Source organism: Rattus norvegicus, chromosome 6 (assembly GCF_036323735.1).
Source record: "Rattus norvegicus strain BN/NHsdMcwi chromosome 6, GRCr8, whole genome shotgun sequence".
Classification (NCBI taxonomy): domain Eukaryota; kingdom Metazoa; phylum Chordata; class Mammalia; order Rodentia; family Muridae; genus Rattus; species Rattus norvegicus.
In genome coordinates, this window is record NC_086024.1 from 141,270,202 (window position 1) to 141,289,929 (window position 19,728).

A 19,728-nucleotide genomic window follows, 5' to 3' on the forward strand; every position below is an offset into this window, starting at 1 on the left:
CTTCCCTACTCAAAGGGACACGTACGTTTTGGTACGTCATCTGGCATAATTGGCAGTGACCAGTCAGAGAGTGACACGTCCTAGGCGAGGATAGTTTCCTATATAAGGGACGGTTATTCCTCACTCGGCGTCTCCGCATTGTAAGCTTATGCTCTCCCTCTCAAGAGGCATTAAAGCTTTTCTGTAGTAGGATCCTGTGTGTGCCGCGTCGTTCCTGCTGGCGAGACGAAGCGCGGGACACTTTCTTTCTTTCGTTCTTTCTTTCTTTCTTTCTTTCTTTCTTTCTTTCTTTCTTCCTTCCTTTCTTTCTTTCTTTCTTTCTTTCTTTCTTTCTTTCTTCCCTTTCTTTCCTTGCTGTTTTACGAAGAAGTGCTAAGTGCAAGCAACTACAGTTTCTGGAATAAGAGGATTACAGTGGGCAGGACATCTACAGCACCATAATAACTTAGACTTAGCTAAGTAAATTTTTATTACTATAAATCAACCCTAAGTAGGATGAAGTCTTACCTGCAGCAGATGCTCTTCCTCCTCCACTGCCTCAAGAAGAACTTACAATAAAGAAGACTCCCACTGTGACTGGACCCTAGCAGTCTGAGTTTGGTGTCTGCAGATGGGATAGATCCCCAAGTGGGGCAGTTTCTGGGTTGCCTTTCCTTAAATTTCTGGTTAATATTTTACCCGGGGGGATTGTAAAGCACTTCACTGAAGAATTATTTTTATCCCTAAGTAGAGTTACTGCTATGAGTCCCTGTTCAGGAATGAGATGCCAGGGGTATTTCATGGTAGAGGATCAGAGGGTCTCTGCTGACAAGATACTGAGGAATTGGGATAGGAAAGTAGGAGTTAGTCATGCAATAGTGTCCAAGGTTATCTTACAATCTGACAAATGCTCATATTCCTTCCCCAGCTCTGAGTAGCAACCATCACATGCTTCCTTCCTTCCTTCCTTCCTTCCTTCCTTCCTTCCTTCCTTCCCTCCTTCCTTCCTTCCTTTCTTTCTTTCTTTCTTTCGTTCTTTGTTCTTTCTTTCTTTCTCTCTCTCTTTCTTCCTTCTTTTTCATCCTTCCTTCCTTTCTCTATTCTTTCTTCCTTTCTACAGTTTTCATTGAACAAAAACAGACTTACTATTATCCAAGAAGTCTAGATTATGTGTTTAATCTTTCATTATATGTCCAGGATTATAATTCAATCACAATTAGAAAATAAAAACATAACAGAATTTATTTTTTATTTTCAGACCTAAACATACAATTTATGCCAGCAGATGCTGGTGAGGATGGGGAGAAATAGGAACATTCCTCCACTTTTGATGGGATTGCAAGCTAGGACAACCACTCTGGAAATCAGTCCGATGGTTTCTCAGAAAATTGGACATAGTACAACCTGAGGTAACAGCTGTACCACTTCTGGACATATACCCACAAGCTGCTCCAACATGTAACAAGGACAAATGCTCCACTATGTTCATGGCAGCCTTCTTTATCTTTATAATATCCAGAAGCTGGTAGGAACCCAGATGTCCTTCCACAGAGGAATGGATACAGAAAATTTGGTATATTTACACAACAGATTACTACTCAACTATTAAAAACAATGACTTCATGAAAATCTTAGGCAAATGGATTAACCTAGAAAATGTCATCCCAAGTGGGATAACCGAATCAGAAAAAAACACTCATGGTATGCACTCACTGGTAAGTGGCTATTAGCCCAAAAACTTGGAATACCCAAGAAACAATTCAAAGACCATATAAAGCTCAATAAGAAGGAAAAACAAATTGTGGATATTTCAGGCATTCTTGGAAAGGGGAAGAAAATATTCATGGGAGAAAACACAGGGACAAAGAGTGGAGCAGGTATTGAATGTAAGGTCATCCAGAGACTGCCTCACATGGGAATCCATCCCATATGTATTCACCAAACCCAGTCAGTACTACTGATGCCCAGAAGTCCTTGTGCACAGGAGCTTGTCTCCTGAGAGGGTCTGTTAGAGTCTTACTGATATAGATGAAGATGTTTGTAGCTAAACATCAGATTGAGCATGGGGACCCAAATGGTAGAGTTAGAGAAAGGACTGAATAAGCTGCAGGAGTTTGCAACCCCAGAGGAAGAACAACAGTATCAACCAACCAGATACCCAAGAGCTCCCAGGGACTAATCCACCCACAAATGATGGCATGGTCTGGCATCAATATGAGGAGAATCCCTTGGTCTTGTGAAACCTCCTTTTCCCAGTATGTTGGAAACCCAGGGAGATGACATGGTTGTGTGTGTGTGTGTATGTGTGGGAGCAGAAGCATCCTCAAAAAAGCAGGAGTGGGAGGGGTAATGAGAGAAGTCAAAGAGTTGAGAAAAAATGAAATGTGAATACACAAAATGTACCTAAAGAAATGAATAAATATGAAAAAAAGTTTAAAGAATGTCTCCTCACAAGCAAGCAAACATTTTAAGGCAGTCTGCTTCTATGCTTGGAATAGTTGAAGTTTGAAAGCACTCCAAACAAAACATCAGAGTCTGTCTTTTCATGAATATCCAATACTAATACTTAATTTCTTTTACTATGCCCACCTTTACTTTGTCTGAGAATCCAAAATAATCAACTTGTATAAGCAAAGAAAATGCACAGATCTAATCTGAAGTTATGTCCTCCTCCATGCTCCTCATTTGACTAATGCGTAAGTATTTGTGTTATGATAATCATTTGCTGAAAAGACAAAATATAGTGTTCATACCTTATGAATTGAATATAAAAGATTGTTGTAAACACCATATAGATATTGTTTGATAAACCATGATGTTTGTAGTGTTTTTTTCTTACTTGGGTTTGTTGGAGTGAGTAACAAGGGAACACCCTTATAAAACTGTGCTAAAGATATCTATAAAGAATTCCATATTTTTTCCAAGGGATATTTTCTGTGATGTTCAAAGAATAATGTGTAAATTTCTTTGTAAAGGGGACTACACATACACAGAGAGAGGGGAGGAGGGGAAAAGGAAGGAAGAGAGAAATGAAGAGACAGAAATTCAAACACATATGAGAGACTGATAGAAAAAAAGACACAGAGAGAATAAAATAGAGAATTCAAAGCTGATCTTGCCCTTTCTTAAATGATATGAATTGACTTCTAATATTGGCTGAAATTACTTTCATCATGGAAATTCTAACTTACAGAAATTTATGTACCTACAAAGAGGAAAAAGAAAAGGTTCTTTAAATGAATTGGAGCCAAGTGTAATTTAGATAAACTCATCAATTCTTGACTTTTACCCAGAAATATCCATGGTGTCTGGAGCATGGGACTCATTCAAGATCTTGTACAATAGTTCATGATTGATTGTTCTGTTGTATGAAACCAGTTATACTAAATCATTTAATACTCTGGAATCAGTTTGAGGTAGCTATACTGTCTCAATAAAAGAAAAGGAAATACCAGAAATCTTCCTTTCTACTGAATCTCTTGCATCTATCCTGCATGACTCCTGACCAATGTTAATGTGTTATATGATCCACATCCATTAAAATACTTCTGCAAAACCTTTTCACGGAGCAACATTTTCAGTCATTAGGGAAGTATGACAAGATCCTCCCCATGAAGCCCTTATTTGCCACAGATGTTGATCTCACAAAAGTGTTATAAAGAATGGGATTGAAAGGAGTAGGAATAATAGACATTCTGACAAGTATTGTGAAAAATAAACCCTTCAACTAGCAAGACATTATGAAATAATTCTCACCACCCATAATTTTAGCCTGTGGCTCCAGTAAAGAATAGTGAATACCTGCCCGCTGATGCTGATAACCAAAGGCAGGAACACTCCCTCATTCAACATGACTTATCACCAGTTTATTATCCATGAAAACATCCAAACAGAATTTAAACAATTTGACTTCTCCCAAGTGCTTAATATTAAAGCTGTTATAAGTATTTGGGGCTAAAGTTCCACATATTAATACTCAGTTATCCTTCTTTCCCAGTATCAGACAAAAAACTACAGTGCTCTTTAGGACTTTATTGATCATCGGAAAGAGATTGTATTTAGGAAAATAACAATATCAAGGCTGTTTCTACTTTGTCTCTTTTATCAGCTATGGAAAATTAAAGTTTTAACTGTAAAAAAATTATGGAGTTGCTAATACTTTTTATATTACTGATGGTTTGATAAACCTGTGTAAATTTTTTTGAGAATAAGACTTAGTTATGGCAATATGTTTTGTCTTCTTATATTTTTCAAATGTGCAAGGAAAAGGCCATATCTAAAAATAATATAAATTAAAACTTGCTAATCATCCTCAATATAGAAAACTTTCCTTATATACCTGTAAAGTATGAAAAGAGTTTTTACTGTTCCAGTTCATGTCGACCTAATATTGGCAAAAAAGAATTCAGTCTCAAGAAATTGGGAATAGAGCACCCAGTTGTTGTTGAACAGGATTAGAACTCTTCCATGCCAAATTAAGGCACCTATTGCTCTGACCTCAGTGTAATCAGAGCAGTAGACCTGTTGTTCCCAAAGCAGCAGTCTCCATAGCTCGAAGGCTCCAGAGAATGACATGCAGACTCATCCATTGTCCTAAAATAATAAACGTTTGGCCTATTACTACCAAAAGCAATTTAGAGGTATTAATAGTTTAGTTGAAAATAAAATAAGATTCTACAGAAGTAAAGTAGCAGCCCGCAAGTCTATGCTGACTCTATTCACTTGCCTTATCTTGTTTCAGACACATCAAGTTGGACTATGAAAGAGTTTGATGTTTGCCCATATGTTGTTGATGTGGGTTTCATTGCCATATTCAATGTCTAATTTATTTGCTTCCTGTGTGTACAGATATTTGGTAATCATCAGATTTCTGACGGAGTTCAAAACTTATTATAGTCTCATAGCCTATCAGGCTGTTTAACTCTAAAAGTACTTATTTTATTAGATAGTTATCAGTATACAAGCTAATCAGGATGTATCATAGATATTAAGCCTTTCTTAAGCTAGAATGGATAACTGAATATTCTGTTAACTGATAAAGTATTGGACCTGGAGTTAGATATATTCTATGCTTTTAATTGCAAAATGATAAAAGTTGTACTCAGCTTATAATTGAGAAAAGTTTATTTTTTTTAATTTTAGACAAAAAACAGGTGAGGCAGGAACAAGATAGAATGAGGCCTGTCATTAGACAACACAGAAGGATGGGCAGAGAAAAGGTTGAGGGAAGGGGAAGAAACTGGAAAGGAAAGGAGGAAGATTGTTAAGGGACAGAGAGAAGCCTCAGAGGAGACAATATGGAAGCTGACATTAGGTTTCAAGCAATACCTTTACAGGCTGTTATGATTAATACATGGCTTTTTATGTGTAGATGGGTAATTACATCTTATCAATTGGATATGTGTGTGTGTATGTATAATTTATTTGTGTATAGTTCAGTAACAATTAATAACCTTTTACATTTGAAAGACATCTGTATCATAATATATTGCAACAATATATCCTTTTTCTTTTAATAAACAATAACATGCCATATAAGATGTTCACTGGTAAAGAACTAGTCTATATGTACAGTATACTCTAGGAGGATCCCAAATCAGTATGATCTTGTTTGGAGAAGTCTATAGGTTGATGGCATTATGCAGGTGACGGCTGGCACAAGATAAATCAAAGACACCTTTGGACAGGAAAAGAATAAGACAGGTACAAATTTTTTGTAAGAAGGGAGAGAAGGAGAAGAAGAGAGAATCAAGATGGATCCTGAGAATGATGACCCAGACCTGGGTTGTCCTGAATTGTCAAGGTAGCTGGGATGGATTTCTCTTGGCAAATTTATTTTACATAGGTGGGTGGTTTATATCCCTATCAGTTTATTATAAGTTTATTGTGTGCATGTATTGTGGATTGAGAATTTAACATATTAATCTGATTATTTGGTTACAGTCTGTTGAGTCATGATTTTACAGGGTTGTTGGGAGTTTGAGCAGAATTTTTGACAGGAAGTTATGCTAGGCTATAGAATGCTTGGGACTTAGCATGGCAGGGGGCCAGACTAGCCTAGCTCAAGCTTGGTAACAACCTACCTAGGGGACAATATGTTAAAGCAGCTGACAGAGAAACAGCTAGAGCTTGTAGCTCCCCCAGATCAGAACAGAGTAGGATCTCTGGGGAAACATTTCTGATGCTTCTTTTTTTTTCTTTTTTTTTTCTTTTGTATTGGATATTTTTTTTTACTTACACTTCAAATGTTATTCTTTTTCCTGCTTTGTGTCCATAATCCACCTGCCCTGTCACTTCTCACCCATCTCCTATGAAGGTGTTTACCCAACCCCCACCCACCCCTCCCACCTTGCCTCTCTGACATTCTACATGGGAGCATCCAACCTTGGCATGACTAAGAGGTACTCCTCTCATTGTGACTGAAGAAGTCCATCCACTGCTACATATGTGACTGGAGACATGGGTCTGACCATGTGTACTCTATGAGTGGTCATTTAATTCCTGGGAGCTCTGGATAGTTGGTATTGTTGCTCTTATGGGGTTGCAATCCCCTTCAACTCCTTCAGTCCTTCCTCTAATTTCTCAAATGGGGACACAGTTCTCCAGTCAATGGTTAGCTGTGAGCATTTGCCTCTGTATATGTCATGTTTGGTTTGGTGGTTGTACGTATATGGTCTGAATCCCAAGGTGGGGTAGGCACTTAATTCTCATTCCTTCAGTCTCTGCTCCAAACTCTGTCTCCATATCTCTGCCTTGGAATATTTTTGCCCCCCTCCCCTTTTAAGACATTGAAACATCTGCCTTCGTTCGTCCTTCTTGAACTTCATGTGGTCTGTAGCTTGTATCTTGGGTAATCTGAGCTTTTGGGGTAATATCCATTAATCAGTGAGTATTTATCTTGTGTGATTTCTTGGGGATTGTGTTACCTCATTCAGGAAGACATTCTCTAGTTTCATCCATTTGCCTATGAATTTCATGATGTCATTTTTTTAATAGCTGAGTAGTAGTCCATTGTGAAGATGTACCAGAATTTCTATATACATTCTTCTGTTGAAGGACATCCGGGTTCTTTTCAGCTTCTGGATATTATAAAAAAGGCTGCTATGAATATCATGGAACATGTGTTCTTTTTATATGTTGGAGCATCTTTTTGGTATATGCCCAGGAGTGGTAAAGATGGGTCTTCAGGTAGTAGAATGTACAAATTTCTGAGGTACCTCCAGACTGATTTCCAGAGTGGTTTTACAAGTTTGATATCCCACCAAATGTGGAGAAGTGTTCCTCTTCTGCATCCTCACAAACATCTGTTGTCACTGAGATTTTGATCTTAACCATTCTGACTGGTGTGAGACAGAATTACAGGCTTCTTTGGATTTGCATTTTTCTGATGATTAAGGATGTTAAAACTTTCTTTATGTACTTCTAAGAGATTCATTATTCCTCAGCTGAGAATTCTTTGTTTATCTCTGTACCCCATTACTTGATTCTCTGTAGTTTAACTTCTTGGGATATAGATATAGATATAGATATAGATATAGATATAGATATAGATAGATAGATATAGATATAGATATAGATATAGATATAGATATAGATATAGATATAGATATAGATATAGATATAGATATAGATATAGATTGAAAGATGATAGATAGAGATAGACATAGACATAGATGTAGACATAGACATAGATATAGATATAGATATATAGATATATAGTTATATAATATACAGATACATTTTTATGGATATTAGCCCTCTATCATATGTAAGATTGGTAAAGATCTTTTCCCAGTCTGTTGGATGCTGTTTTGTCTTAATAACAGTGAACTTTGCCTTACAGAAACTTTGCAATTTTATGAGATTTAGTTGGTCAATTCTTGATGTTTGAGCATAAGCCATTGGGGTTCTGCTCAGGAAATTTTCCCCAGTGCCAATGTGTTCAAGGCTCTTCCTCATATATTCTTCTATTACTTTGAGTGCATCTGGTTTTATGTACAGATCCTTGATCCACTTGGACATGAGATTTGTATAGGGAAATACATATGTATCAATTTATATTCTACATGCTGACCTCATGTTGAATTTTTTGAAAAAGCTATCCTTGATTCCACGGGATGATTTTTAGCTCCTTTGTCAAAGATGAAGTGACCATAGGTTTGGGTTCATTTCTGTGTCTTTAATTCTATTCCACAGATCTATCTGCCTGTTTTTATACCAACATTTTTTATCACAATTTTTTGGTAATCCATCTTGAGGTTAAGAATTTTGTCTGTCCCCAGAGTTCTTTTATTGTTGAGGATATTTTTTCCATTGTAGTTTTTTTGTAACTCCAAATGAATTCACAATTGTTCATTCTAACTCTATGAAGAATTGAGTGAGAAATTTGATGGGGATTGCATTAAATCTGTAAATTTCATTTGTCAAATAGCCATTTTTCCAACATTAATCCTATAAATACTTAACCATGGAAGATATTTCTGTCTTCTGAGATCTTCAATTTCTTTCTTCAGAGACTTTAAGTTGTCATACAGATCTTTAAATTGCTTGGTTAGAGTCACACTGAGGTATTTTATATATTTTGTGGCTATTAAGAAGGGTGTAGTTTGTCTAATTTCTTTCTCACCCTTGCTAGCCTTTGATTTGAGGAAGGCCACTGATTTATTTGAGTTCATTTTATATCCATCAACTTTGCTGAATTTGTTTATCAGGCTTAGCAGCTCTTCAGAGGAACCTTTTGGGTCATGTAAGTATACTACCATATCATCTGCAAATAGTGATATTTAGGCTTCTTCTTTTTCAAATTGCATCCCTTTGACCTTCTTTTGATGTGTGATTGCTCTGGCTAGGACATCTAGTACTATATTGAATAAGTAGGGACAGAATGCACAGTTTTCTCTATTCCCCGGTTTCAGTGGGGTTGCTTCAAGTTTCTTGCCATTTAGTTTGATGTTGAATACTGGTTTGCTGTGTATTGTTTTTTCTATGTTTAGGTATAGGTCTTGAATTCCTGATCTTTCCAAAACTTTTAACATGAAGGGGTGTTGAATTTTGTCAAATGCTTTCTCAGCATGCAATGAGATGATCATGTGATTTTTTTCCTTCTTCCTTTTAGTTGGTCAATATAGTGGTTGGATTTCCCAATATTGAACCATCCCTGCATCCATGGGATTAAGTCTACTTGATCATGTTGCATCATTGTTTTGATGTGTTCTTGGATTTGGATGGCAAGAAATATATTTAGTATTTTGCCTTAATATTCACAAGGGAAATTGGTCTGAAGTTCTGTTTTTTTTTTGTTGGATCTTTGTCTGGTTTAGATATAAGCATAATTGTGGCTTCATAAAAGGAATTTAGTAGTGTTTCTTTTGCTTCTAGGTTGTGGAATAGTTTGGACAGAATTTACATTATGTCTTCTATGAAAATCTTAGAGAATTCTCTACTAAACCCATCTTATCCTGGGGTTTTTCTTTTGTTGGGAAAATTTTAATAATTACTTCTATCTCTTAAGTAGTTATGGGCCTGTTTAGATGGCATATCTGATTTGTAAACGAAACCTTTCTAAAGTTCAAAGCACAGATTGCACATCACACAGTACTAGTAGATAATCTAATACCCCATTCTCAGTAATTGGGAGATCACAGAAACAGAAACTAAAGAGATACTGAGAAACTAAAAGAAGTTATGAACCAAATGGATTTAACAAATATGTAAAGAACATTTCATCCTAAAACAAAAGAATACACTATCTTTCTGGTACCCCATAGTACTTTCTCCAAAATTCACCATATAATTGGTCACAAAACAGGCCTTAACAGATACAAGAAGTTTGAAATCATCCCATGCATCCTATCACATCAACAAGGACCAAGGCTGGTCTTCAATAACAACAAAGCACAACAGAAAGCCTATGTACACATGGAAGTTGAACACCACAATATTCAATGATAACTTGCTCGAGGTAGAAATAATGAAAGAACTTAAAGACTTTTTAGAATTTAATGAAAATGAAGGTACAACATACTTATGGGACACAATGAAACTGGTGGTAAGAGGAAAACTTATAGTTCTGAGTGCCTCCAAAAAGAAACTATAGAGAGCATACAGTAGAAGCTTGACAACACACCTAAAGGTTCTAGAACAAAAAGAAGCAAATACAACCCAGAGGAGTAGAGGGAAGTAAATAATCAATCTCATGGCTGAAATCAACCAAGTAGAATCCAAGAGAAATATACAAAGAATAAACCATACCAGAACCTGATTATTTGATAAAATCAACAAGAGAGATAAACCCTTAGCTAGAATAACCAGTCTCTTCTTTAATTATATAACCAGAGATATCCTTTTGAAAAGTTGAAAAATACCATAGGGAATTGAGAGGAGCAGGCACACACACGAATACTCAAATGACTATGAACAAATCTTCAGGATAATACTGTCTTTCATTTACAGTCCCTGGGCAGCACCTGCTGCTATGGGGTTTCTGGCACACTCAGGATGTGGTTGCAATACTGTGTCTAGCACAAAAATAGGTTGCTGTGTCCTCAGATGTCAGGCTGCTGAGTTGCATGTAGGCTGTGTTGGACGATGTATCTGCAGTCAGTGTGGCCTTGTTTTTGAACTTCTCAACATAATCAGTACTACCGTCCTCAGGATCAATCCTTCCTATTAATTCCAGGCCCTGTTTAGGCCTCTGCTTCACCCAGTACATATAGTATTCTGTAAAGGTATAGCCAGAAGCCTTGCACGACAACTTGACTGAGGCCCCGGGTCTCTGAAGCTCAGGCCCAGATTGCTGCAGCTGGACTTCTGAGTTGACCCCTGTTGAAAGAAATCCAAAGATAGTGTCACTGTCTCCCAAGTGTATGATCTCTCAAGTTTAGGACTTGGGAGTGCCTTACCTGTAGCTACTGCCATCAAGAAGAGGATGATCCACCTGCATTTCATAATGAGGATGTTGTGATTCAGTGACTGTAGAGAAAACATTTCTCATATGTTGTTTGTTGTGGATATCCCTGTATTTATCATCACAGACACACATGCTTTGAATATTCATGAGGCAGGGTCTTTCTTACATAAGGACATTCCAGCTAGAGAAAAAGGAAATAGAGTGCACCTGGGTCAGTCAACAGAATGCTGGGGTCCAAATCCTGATTCTATCTCAGAAGCTTTCCCTGAGACATATGTAGACCCTTTAGATATAACATCAAAGCCTAATTTTTCAGTTTTAAAATAGAATCCTAACCTCAGACATTTAGTAGTCTTAATGACACAATTGATTTTTTGTAGTACTAATGAGGATAATGGTTCCTGGAACTTTAAATAAACCCTCATTTTTGATAGTTTGCAATCTTTTTTCATGTATATGAAAATCATATTGGCCTTTCTGAAAGTTTAACACAATTGATAGCAAGTGAACATGCCTCAGAATTATGTGCATGCAAATTGTTCTTTATTCAGCATTTCCTAAAAGAAATAAATTCCTGAGTCAAACATGTCTGTCAACTAACAATTGAATATGCTATACATACAACAAGCAAAATGTATTCTTCTATAATGAATAAGGAACTCGATTTTTTAAGACCTTTATAGAAATACAAATATTATATTACTCACTCATTTGCAGACCTTAGATTTTGTACAGTTAGAAGCAATTGTGTATGCAGATATGCAATAAAATGGAAATCAAACTGTCTACTTGAAAAAATGGCCAAATGGTAGTGATAGGGGCAAGGAAAGGATATATTGATGTCATGGAGGAAATACTCAAGGCAAAATAGACATTTAATAAAAATTATAAACTTATGTGAAGTTAGTTTTATTTATAAAAATATTTTTGTTTATCCCTTGCAATTTTCATTCATGACTAAAATTCCTCCCTTAACCTCCTTCACCCAGGCTCTGTCAAAGCTACTTGATTCAGATGAGAAGGCTCACAAGAGTCTCGTGGGTCCTACAGACATCACTAAAACACATACACCCTTTACCAGCTGAACCTCATAGTGAACACATAATTCTAGTTATAAAACTGTCACACATGTCTAAATTCCATTTCATTCATGTCATCTCCTGCATTCATTAACTCTTCTTCTTTAAAAGAGCAACAAGGAAATTCAAACTGAGCCCCAACTCCATGGCAAATGAATGGTCTGCGTCCAGTGCTGATCAATGACTAGGCAGGCCGGAGAAACCGGGTCTTGCATTTTCTTCCAGATTTGCAAGATCAGGGATGGTTTGCTTTTCATGAGTTGAGGAAGCCTTTATTTGCCTGACTTCCTGCTAGAGAAGGAGTTTTGCAGTGAAAGCTTTAAGGATACCACTTACTTGTACAGATGCCAGATATGAAATGAAGGAATTAGTGACAAATATACTATTAGAATATCATTTATTTGGATAAAATATGAAATTTATGTCTGCTTTTTCATCCATAATACCTCTCTGCCTATTGTACCTGCTTCAAAGATAGTAATAAAATACTCATAGATTTTAGAGAATTAACATGAAGTTATTATGTTCAATGTACATATAAATCAAGATTTAATGTTATAACCAAGGAGTGTAGCTTTGTACACTTTTTGAAATTAATCCTGAGTAACTGAAGATTTAATATTATAAATTTTTCTCTAATAATATAATAAACTAAAAGTCTATTATATATACACACATATATGTATATGTATACTATATACACATAAGTGTATCTATATGTATGTTATATAATTCTATCTCTGTCTATATCTTCTATATCTAAAAATCCAAACAACTTTTTTGTGGGGTTTATTTCAGTTAACAACATTAGGAGACAAGTCAACATTTAGTGTTCTTAAAGTAAGCAAATTTACCATAAGTATAAATGACCACAAAAGCAGATACACTCAGACCAACAGAAGAAAAAGTGGGGGAGCATCTCGAACACATGGGTACTGGAGAAAATTTCCTGAACAAAACACCAATTGTTTATGCTCTAAGATCAAGAATCAACAAATGGGATCTCATAAAACTGCAAAGCTTCTGTAAGGCAAAGGACAAAGTGGCAACCAACAGATTCAAAAAGATCTTTATCACTCCTACGATGATAGAGGGCTTATATCCAAAATATACAAACAACTCAAGAAGTTAGACCTCAGGGAGACAAATAACCCTATTAAAAATGGGGTTCAGAGCTAAACAAAGAATTCAGAGCTGAGGAATGCCGAATGGCTGAGAAACACATAAAGAAATGTTCAACATCTTTAGTCATAAAGGACATACAAATCAAAACAACCCTGAGATTTCACCTCACACCAGTGAGAATGGCTAAGACCAAAAATACAGGAGACAGCAAATGGTGGCGAGGATGTGGAGAAAGAGGAACACTCCTCCATTGTTGGTGGGATTGCAGACTGGGACAAACATTCTGCAAATCAGTCTGGAGGTTCCTCAGAAAATTGGACATTGAACTACCTGAGGACCCAGCTATACCTCTCTTGGGCATATACCCAAAAGATGCCCCAACAAATAAAAAAGACACGTGCTCCACTATGTTCATAGCAGCCTTATTTCTAATAACCAGAAGCCGGAAAGAACCCAGATGTCCTTCAACAGAGGAATGGATACAGAAAATGTGGTACATCTACACAATGAAATATTACTCAGCTATCAAAAACAATGACTTTATGACATTCATTGGCAAATATATTGAACAGCAAAATATCATCCGGAGTGAGGTAACCCAATCACAGAAAAACACACATGGTATGCACTCATTGATAAGTAGCTATTAGCCCAAATGCTTGAATTACCCTAGATGCAGAGAACACATGAAACTCAAGAAGGATGACAATAATGTGAATTCTTCACTCCTTCTTTAAAAGGGGAACAAGAATACCCTTGTGAGGGAATAGGGAGGCAAAGTTTATAACAGAGACAGAAGGAACACCCATTCAGAGCCTGCCCCACATGTGGCCCATACATATTCAGCCACCCAATTAGATAAGATGGATGAAGCACAGAAGTGCAGGCTGACAGGAACCAGATGTAGATCTCTCCTGAGAGACACAGCCAGAATACAGCAAATACAGAGGCGAATGCCATCATTAATCCACTGATCTGAGAACAGAACTCCTGTTGAAGGAATCAGAGAAAGGACTGGAAGAGCTTGGGGGGGCTCGAGACCCCATATGAACAACAATTGCAACCAAACAGAGCTTCCAGGGACTAAGCCACTACCCAAGACTATACATGGACTGACCCTGAGCTCTAACCTCATAGGTAGCAATGAATAGCCTAGTAAGAGCACCAGTGGAAGAGGAATCCCTTGGTCCTGCCAAGACGGAACCCCCAGTGAACGAGATTGTTGGGGGGAGGGCGGTAATAGGGGGTGGATGGGGAGGGGAACACCCATATAGAAGGGGAGTGAGGAGTTAGGGAGATTTTGGCCGGGAAACCGGGAAAGGGAATAAAAATCGAAATGTAAATAAGAAATACTCAAGTTAATAAGGATGGAAAAAAAATTTAGAGAGGTGTCTTCATTGTGAATGTCAGGTCATGTTACAGTTCACCTTCCTCATATTCTACCTGAGGATTTAGTTTATCCATAGTAATTGTGAGTTAAGCTTTAAGATTGTTTGTTGAAATATTTGCCCATTTTTCCTTAAAACAACCAATGTTGCTTCTTCGTTTTTCAATTGAGTTATATATTCCACTATGAGAGCAATTGTGCTTTTTGGTATCAAAATGGTCCTGTAGATTGTGGCATTTCTATTTTTGTGACAGTCCCAAGAGAGTGATTTAAATTCAAGTGTATAAAGATAGTGATCTCTAGTCACATCTGGTTTGAGTATTTCAGGAAAAACATAATAACTCATTCGGGAATGGTCTCTTGAGAGCTTCACTGATAAATTTTATTACATGAGGTTGAGTGAGAGGGGAAATCCTGCTGGAGTCTGCAAGTTCCCTTGCTAATTCTGTCTACTTCTCCTCTTCATGTTTCTACCTGGGTGTGAAGTGAGCACCACCTGCTGACCTGAATTCCTCATGCAGCGGGGATATTCTTGTGTGACACAGGGCTTTTCTCTGCCTGCCCCAGTTCCTAAATAGTGACAAAGACTATATTTATTTATAAGCTCTTGGTCTTATATCTAGTGATTCCTTCAACTATCTTGTAACGCAATTAACCTGAGCAGGAGCTGTCACTAAAGCTGCTGCATTTCTGTGGAATCTGTTCCCTTGTCTGGTCTCTTTGGACATGATCTACTGACATTGAGGAGACTTGAAAAGCCTTGGTGGTAGGATACCCTTGGTGGGATCCATTCTCTCAGAAGAGAAGAGGCAGGGCTACTGTGGGGAGACTCTGTGTTTGTGTGTGGCTTGTTTAGGGGAGCAGCAATCAGGATGTAAAATGAAAGAGTAAATTAATGGAAAAAGAAAGATAAAGAGAGGAAATGAATAAAAATAAAAGCTTCCATCCTTTGTCAGAGCTGCAAGGTCAGGACTGGTCTGGCTTTCCTGAACAGAGGGAGGCCTTGTTTTCATTTTCCATTGTTCCTTATAAGTTCTGAATTGAAATCATTAGTCATATGAATGCATGGAACAGTTGAATAAAATAAAGTAAGAACTGGTAAGAATTTAAAAAGTATGTACTATTTTCTGTGCATTTGTAGTATAATTCAAATGTCTTACTTTATGTTTTTGACTACAGATACACCTCTCTTTGCTTTATGTGTGTATTCTAATACACTTGCAGTGAGAATTTTAGGTTTTTTTCATAAAATAAAGAATTAGTATAAGAAAGTGGATTTTTTTTGGTTGTTGTTTTAATTCCATGAGTAGGAGATGGGGCTGTTTCAGATAGCCCCCTGCTGCTGACTATGATTTGCCTTGTCCTCTAGTAAAAGCATGGCTTTGATAGCTTCAGATACATTGTGCATGTGTGTGACATTTGGAACTCTCGGAATTTTTCAGAGGGTATATACTTGCTTGAGCCCTGAGAGGTCGGATTGGTCCATTTTGGTCATTGTTGGTGGTGGCTGTTCTGTTTGTTGCTGTAGTTTTGTGGTTTGTTAAGAATTCGTGGGCAAAGAAAAAATAACAAGAATTTAAATCTCTTTCAGGTGAAGAACAAACCCACCCCAAGGAACTTGACACCCCTAATTAGCAGGAAGTAGCTTAAATATAACATTGCCCCCTCTTATTTCTATTCATTTTTTCTATCCTATCTAGTGTTATGGGATTTGAAGCATAGAACAAAAGAGGGATGGAGAAGGAAAAGTAAAAAGAACCCATAAATTAGTCAACATCCAGCTGCATACAATGTTGACAGTTTTAGGAAAAGTAATAAAGATTATGAATGTTGAATGCAGATAGTAAATTAAAGAAATTTGTTTTAAGTATGTAACTTAGGGGTGATTCATGAAAAGGAACTGGTGTAAAACGTCCATATTTGAAAAATATCGATACAATATATATATATATATATATATAATTTTGTAATTAACTTTTTAAAAATATTTAAGTTCAGTATCTGTTGTTATATAGTTATTTATTTTGGTGTGGAACATGTTTTATGTAACATTCCCATACAGCAGGTTATTATTTTAAGATATCTTCAAAAATTGAAGGAACATGTATGTGAGCATAAAATCATAAAGAGAAATTTAGAGACAACATTCTAGGCCCCTGCTATGGTACATTTCCATATTTTCTATCTTGCCCGCTTCCTAGGCAATGACACTCTATAAAGATTTGGGGTGAGTCTCATTCAGCATGGTGTGGGTGAACCTTGAAAGTGCCTCTACATATGGAAAGACTCCTCATTTTTTATATTTCAAATTAAGGAATTCATTCTACATGCCACACTTCCCACAAACAAAATGTGACCTATGATCACATAGTCCAGAACAGAATTCTCCAGGCTAATGAGGTATCTAGAGTCCATGAAGGTTTATCCAGTAAGCTTCTCCTCCTTGACATTCTCTCCTGCAAAAGGTATTTAATCTATTGTCCACCCTGTGGAGTTAGTAAGCATTCATTTTCCCTAATGAACTGTCAAGAAACAGTATGGATAAACATGGAGTGTCTCTTTCGTCAAGAACAATTGTGATCAGCATGGAAAAGTCCTTTGCCTACAGATCTATAGCCTAAGCCTCCTTCAGAAGCCCACTCTGTGTTCACAGAAAACTGCTGCCAAACATAGGGTAATCTGAGATGCTAAGACAGAGTTCCCATTCCCCTGGCTCTGGACTCAGCCTCAGCTTGCAGGCCCTGACATTATTCCCAACGCCTCATGACTCAGTGGTGCCTGGATGTCCTAGAGTTTGGGAGTCCCCTACACTGGTGTTGCTTCAGGCTTATGGTGCCCTGTTCCTTCATTCTGACATGTTTGTGCTGTTTTCCAGTGGCAATTTGATGCCTAGTAGTTGGGAATCCTGGATTTGGCCTCCTACATTCTAGGCTGCATTTTCACATTGCCTGCAGAGCGTCTCAGTTTTTCCCTAAAGCCCAGCACCCGACAAAGGTGGAGCATTGTAAATGCAGTCAAGTACATGCCACACCAGCATTGGAAATGAAGACGGACTCACAGTAAATGGTCTTCATAATGACAGGGACTTAGATATTGTGACATTTCAGATTCTACAGTGTCTGAGAAGAGTGACATAGATTTTAGGAACAAACTTCAGCGATTGTTGTAACCTCTTGTGTTCTTCAAGGCAAGAGTAATAAATGACATAGGTAAGCATCTCCTGGGGCTTACAAGTGTTAACTGATAAGATAAAACTTTGCAGAGTTAGGCAACACCTTTGATGTCCCTTCTCTGTATATGCTTCTAAGCTTCTGCACAATTAATTTATTTGTTTTTTTCTTTTTTGATGTTTCAATCCAATGCTACTGGGGATATGGACTTAGTCTCATTTTCTAAGTTCTAAATGAAATATGAAAACATTTATAGCACCCCTTCCAAGTACTAAGGAACATCACACATACTGAGGTGGAAATATTGTAAGAGCCAGCATGTGAAGACGAGTTCTATGAAGTGCTGTCTTTGCATGGGACAGGGTCATCACAACCATCAACACTTATGGGAAGGGCCTCCCTGGAAAAATAAAGGCATGAGAAGAAGGCAATAGTTGAGAATAAGGAAGAGGTCAGCAGGAGTTGTAAATCGAAAAAGTTGTGCACCGGAGGTGACTATGATTACTCTCAGTTTTATACCTACACAGAGTTTTTATACAAAAGTAAGAGATTTCTTCCATTGTCTTCTTTTCCTTTATTCTAATGAATATTGCCTAATTGCACATACATGTGCTCATTGACATGACATCTGAATTTTCCAACACGTGAAAATATTTCACCTACTGTCACTACAAAATTACATGTATTTTACAGTATTTGTTTTCTGTAAATGTCACTTGCTTTCCATTTATAGCTATTTTTCATATAAATCTCTAAATAAGAAAACTTTCACATGTCTCTGAAATGGTAAGTGTTCTGCCTATTGTTGATAGATTCCCATGGCTCCACAAACCATTAAATACAACTGACACAAACTGTCTGCAGAATACATCACATAGTTCAAAGATTCATACATATCTAATATTTTCTAATGTAAATGAGTCATTTCTATCTTTTCATACTGAAGAAGGAGTTATGCAATAGTGAATATGTACAGTTATTATTCACAATACTAATGGCTGAAAGAGTGTAGATATTGAACACATATTTTATGACATAAATTCATTCTCGCACAAATAAATTTTCAATAAAATATCTCTTTTCTTCTTATAATGAGGCAATGAAGGGAAAACATGAAAATGTTTTCTATTTTTTTGTGATGATAGAATTAATATACAGGCCTCTTAGATAGAGACACCAGAGGAATGACTTCCATGAACAAAGTTTCTAATGTAAATAGATTATTATCAAAGAAATGGACAATATATCACACAAAAAACTTGGTCACTGAACTCCAAGGCTCACTACTGTTGTGTTAGTAAATTCAAAGAGGGAGGATATTTTCTATGGAGTTCTGGGGGAAGGCAGTGCTTCAGGTGGCCCATGCTGATACATTCCTTCATTCAGATGGACCAGCCCAATGATGGTAGAGTATAGAATAGACTTTATTCAGGGCATGAGGAGGGAAGTTAAGACCATTGTAGTGAGGAGAGAGAGAGAGAGAGAGAGAGAGAGAGAGAGAGAGAGAGAGAGAGAGAGAGAGAGAGAAATAGTCGTTGGCCATGAGGACATGGCAAGAATGTTGGGAGAGGAATGGGGAGAGTAGGGACAAAGAGGGAAAAGGGTAAGAGCAAGAGTAAAAAAGGGCAAGAGGGAGCAAGAGGTATCAAGAGAGTGAGGAGTGGGCAACCAGCCCCTTTTATACTGTAGGCATACCTAGCTCTTTCCAGGTAACTGTGGGGTGGAGGTTAGACAGAATGCCAACATTCTCCCATTTTGGTTTAATTAAAAAGAAAATAATGTAGGCAATGGTGGAGCAGGAATAGGGCTATTGTGATCTCTGATGGCCTCATGCTTGTTTTGGGGCGACATGTCTTTAGGGAACCAAGAAAAGTAGATGTGGGATATTTGTCCAGTCTTAAGAGTTGGTGGATTTATGGCTGTCCAGGTTCTGTGGAAAAATTGGAGTATAGGTCAGAAGAAACAGGTCCAATGTAAGTATCTGTGTCAGTGAGAGGAGATTGGGACATTTGGAGGTTGCTTCTCTGGAGCTGTATGAGATGTAGTAAGTTTCTGGACTTGAAAATATGCTGAAACATT

At 37.2% G+C, this 19,728-nt stretch overlaps 1 gene segment (V, D, J or C); it reads right to left on the reverse strand.

Annotated features, from left to right (window-relative positions):
- Window positions 1-10,471: 10,471 nt before the first annotated feature.
- LOC691875 (Ig heavy chain V region 186-1) lies at window positions 10,472-11,010 on the reverse strand. The segment is given in 2 exon segments: window positions 10,472-10,800; window positions 10,881-11,010. Coding segments are annotated over 2 exon segments (414 nt in total).
- Window positions 11,011-19,728: the final 8,718 nt, after the last annotated feature.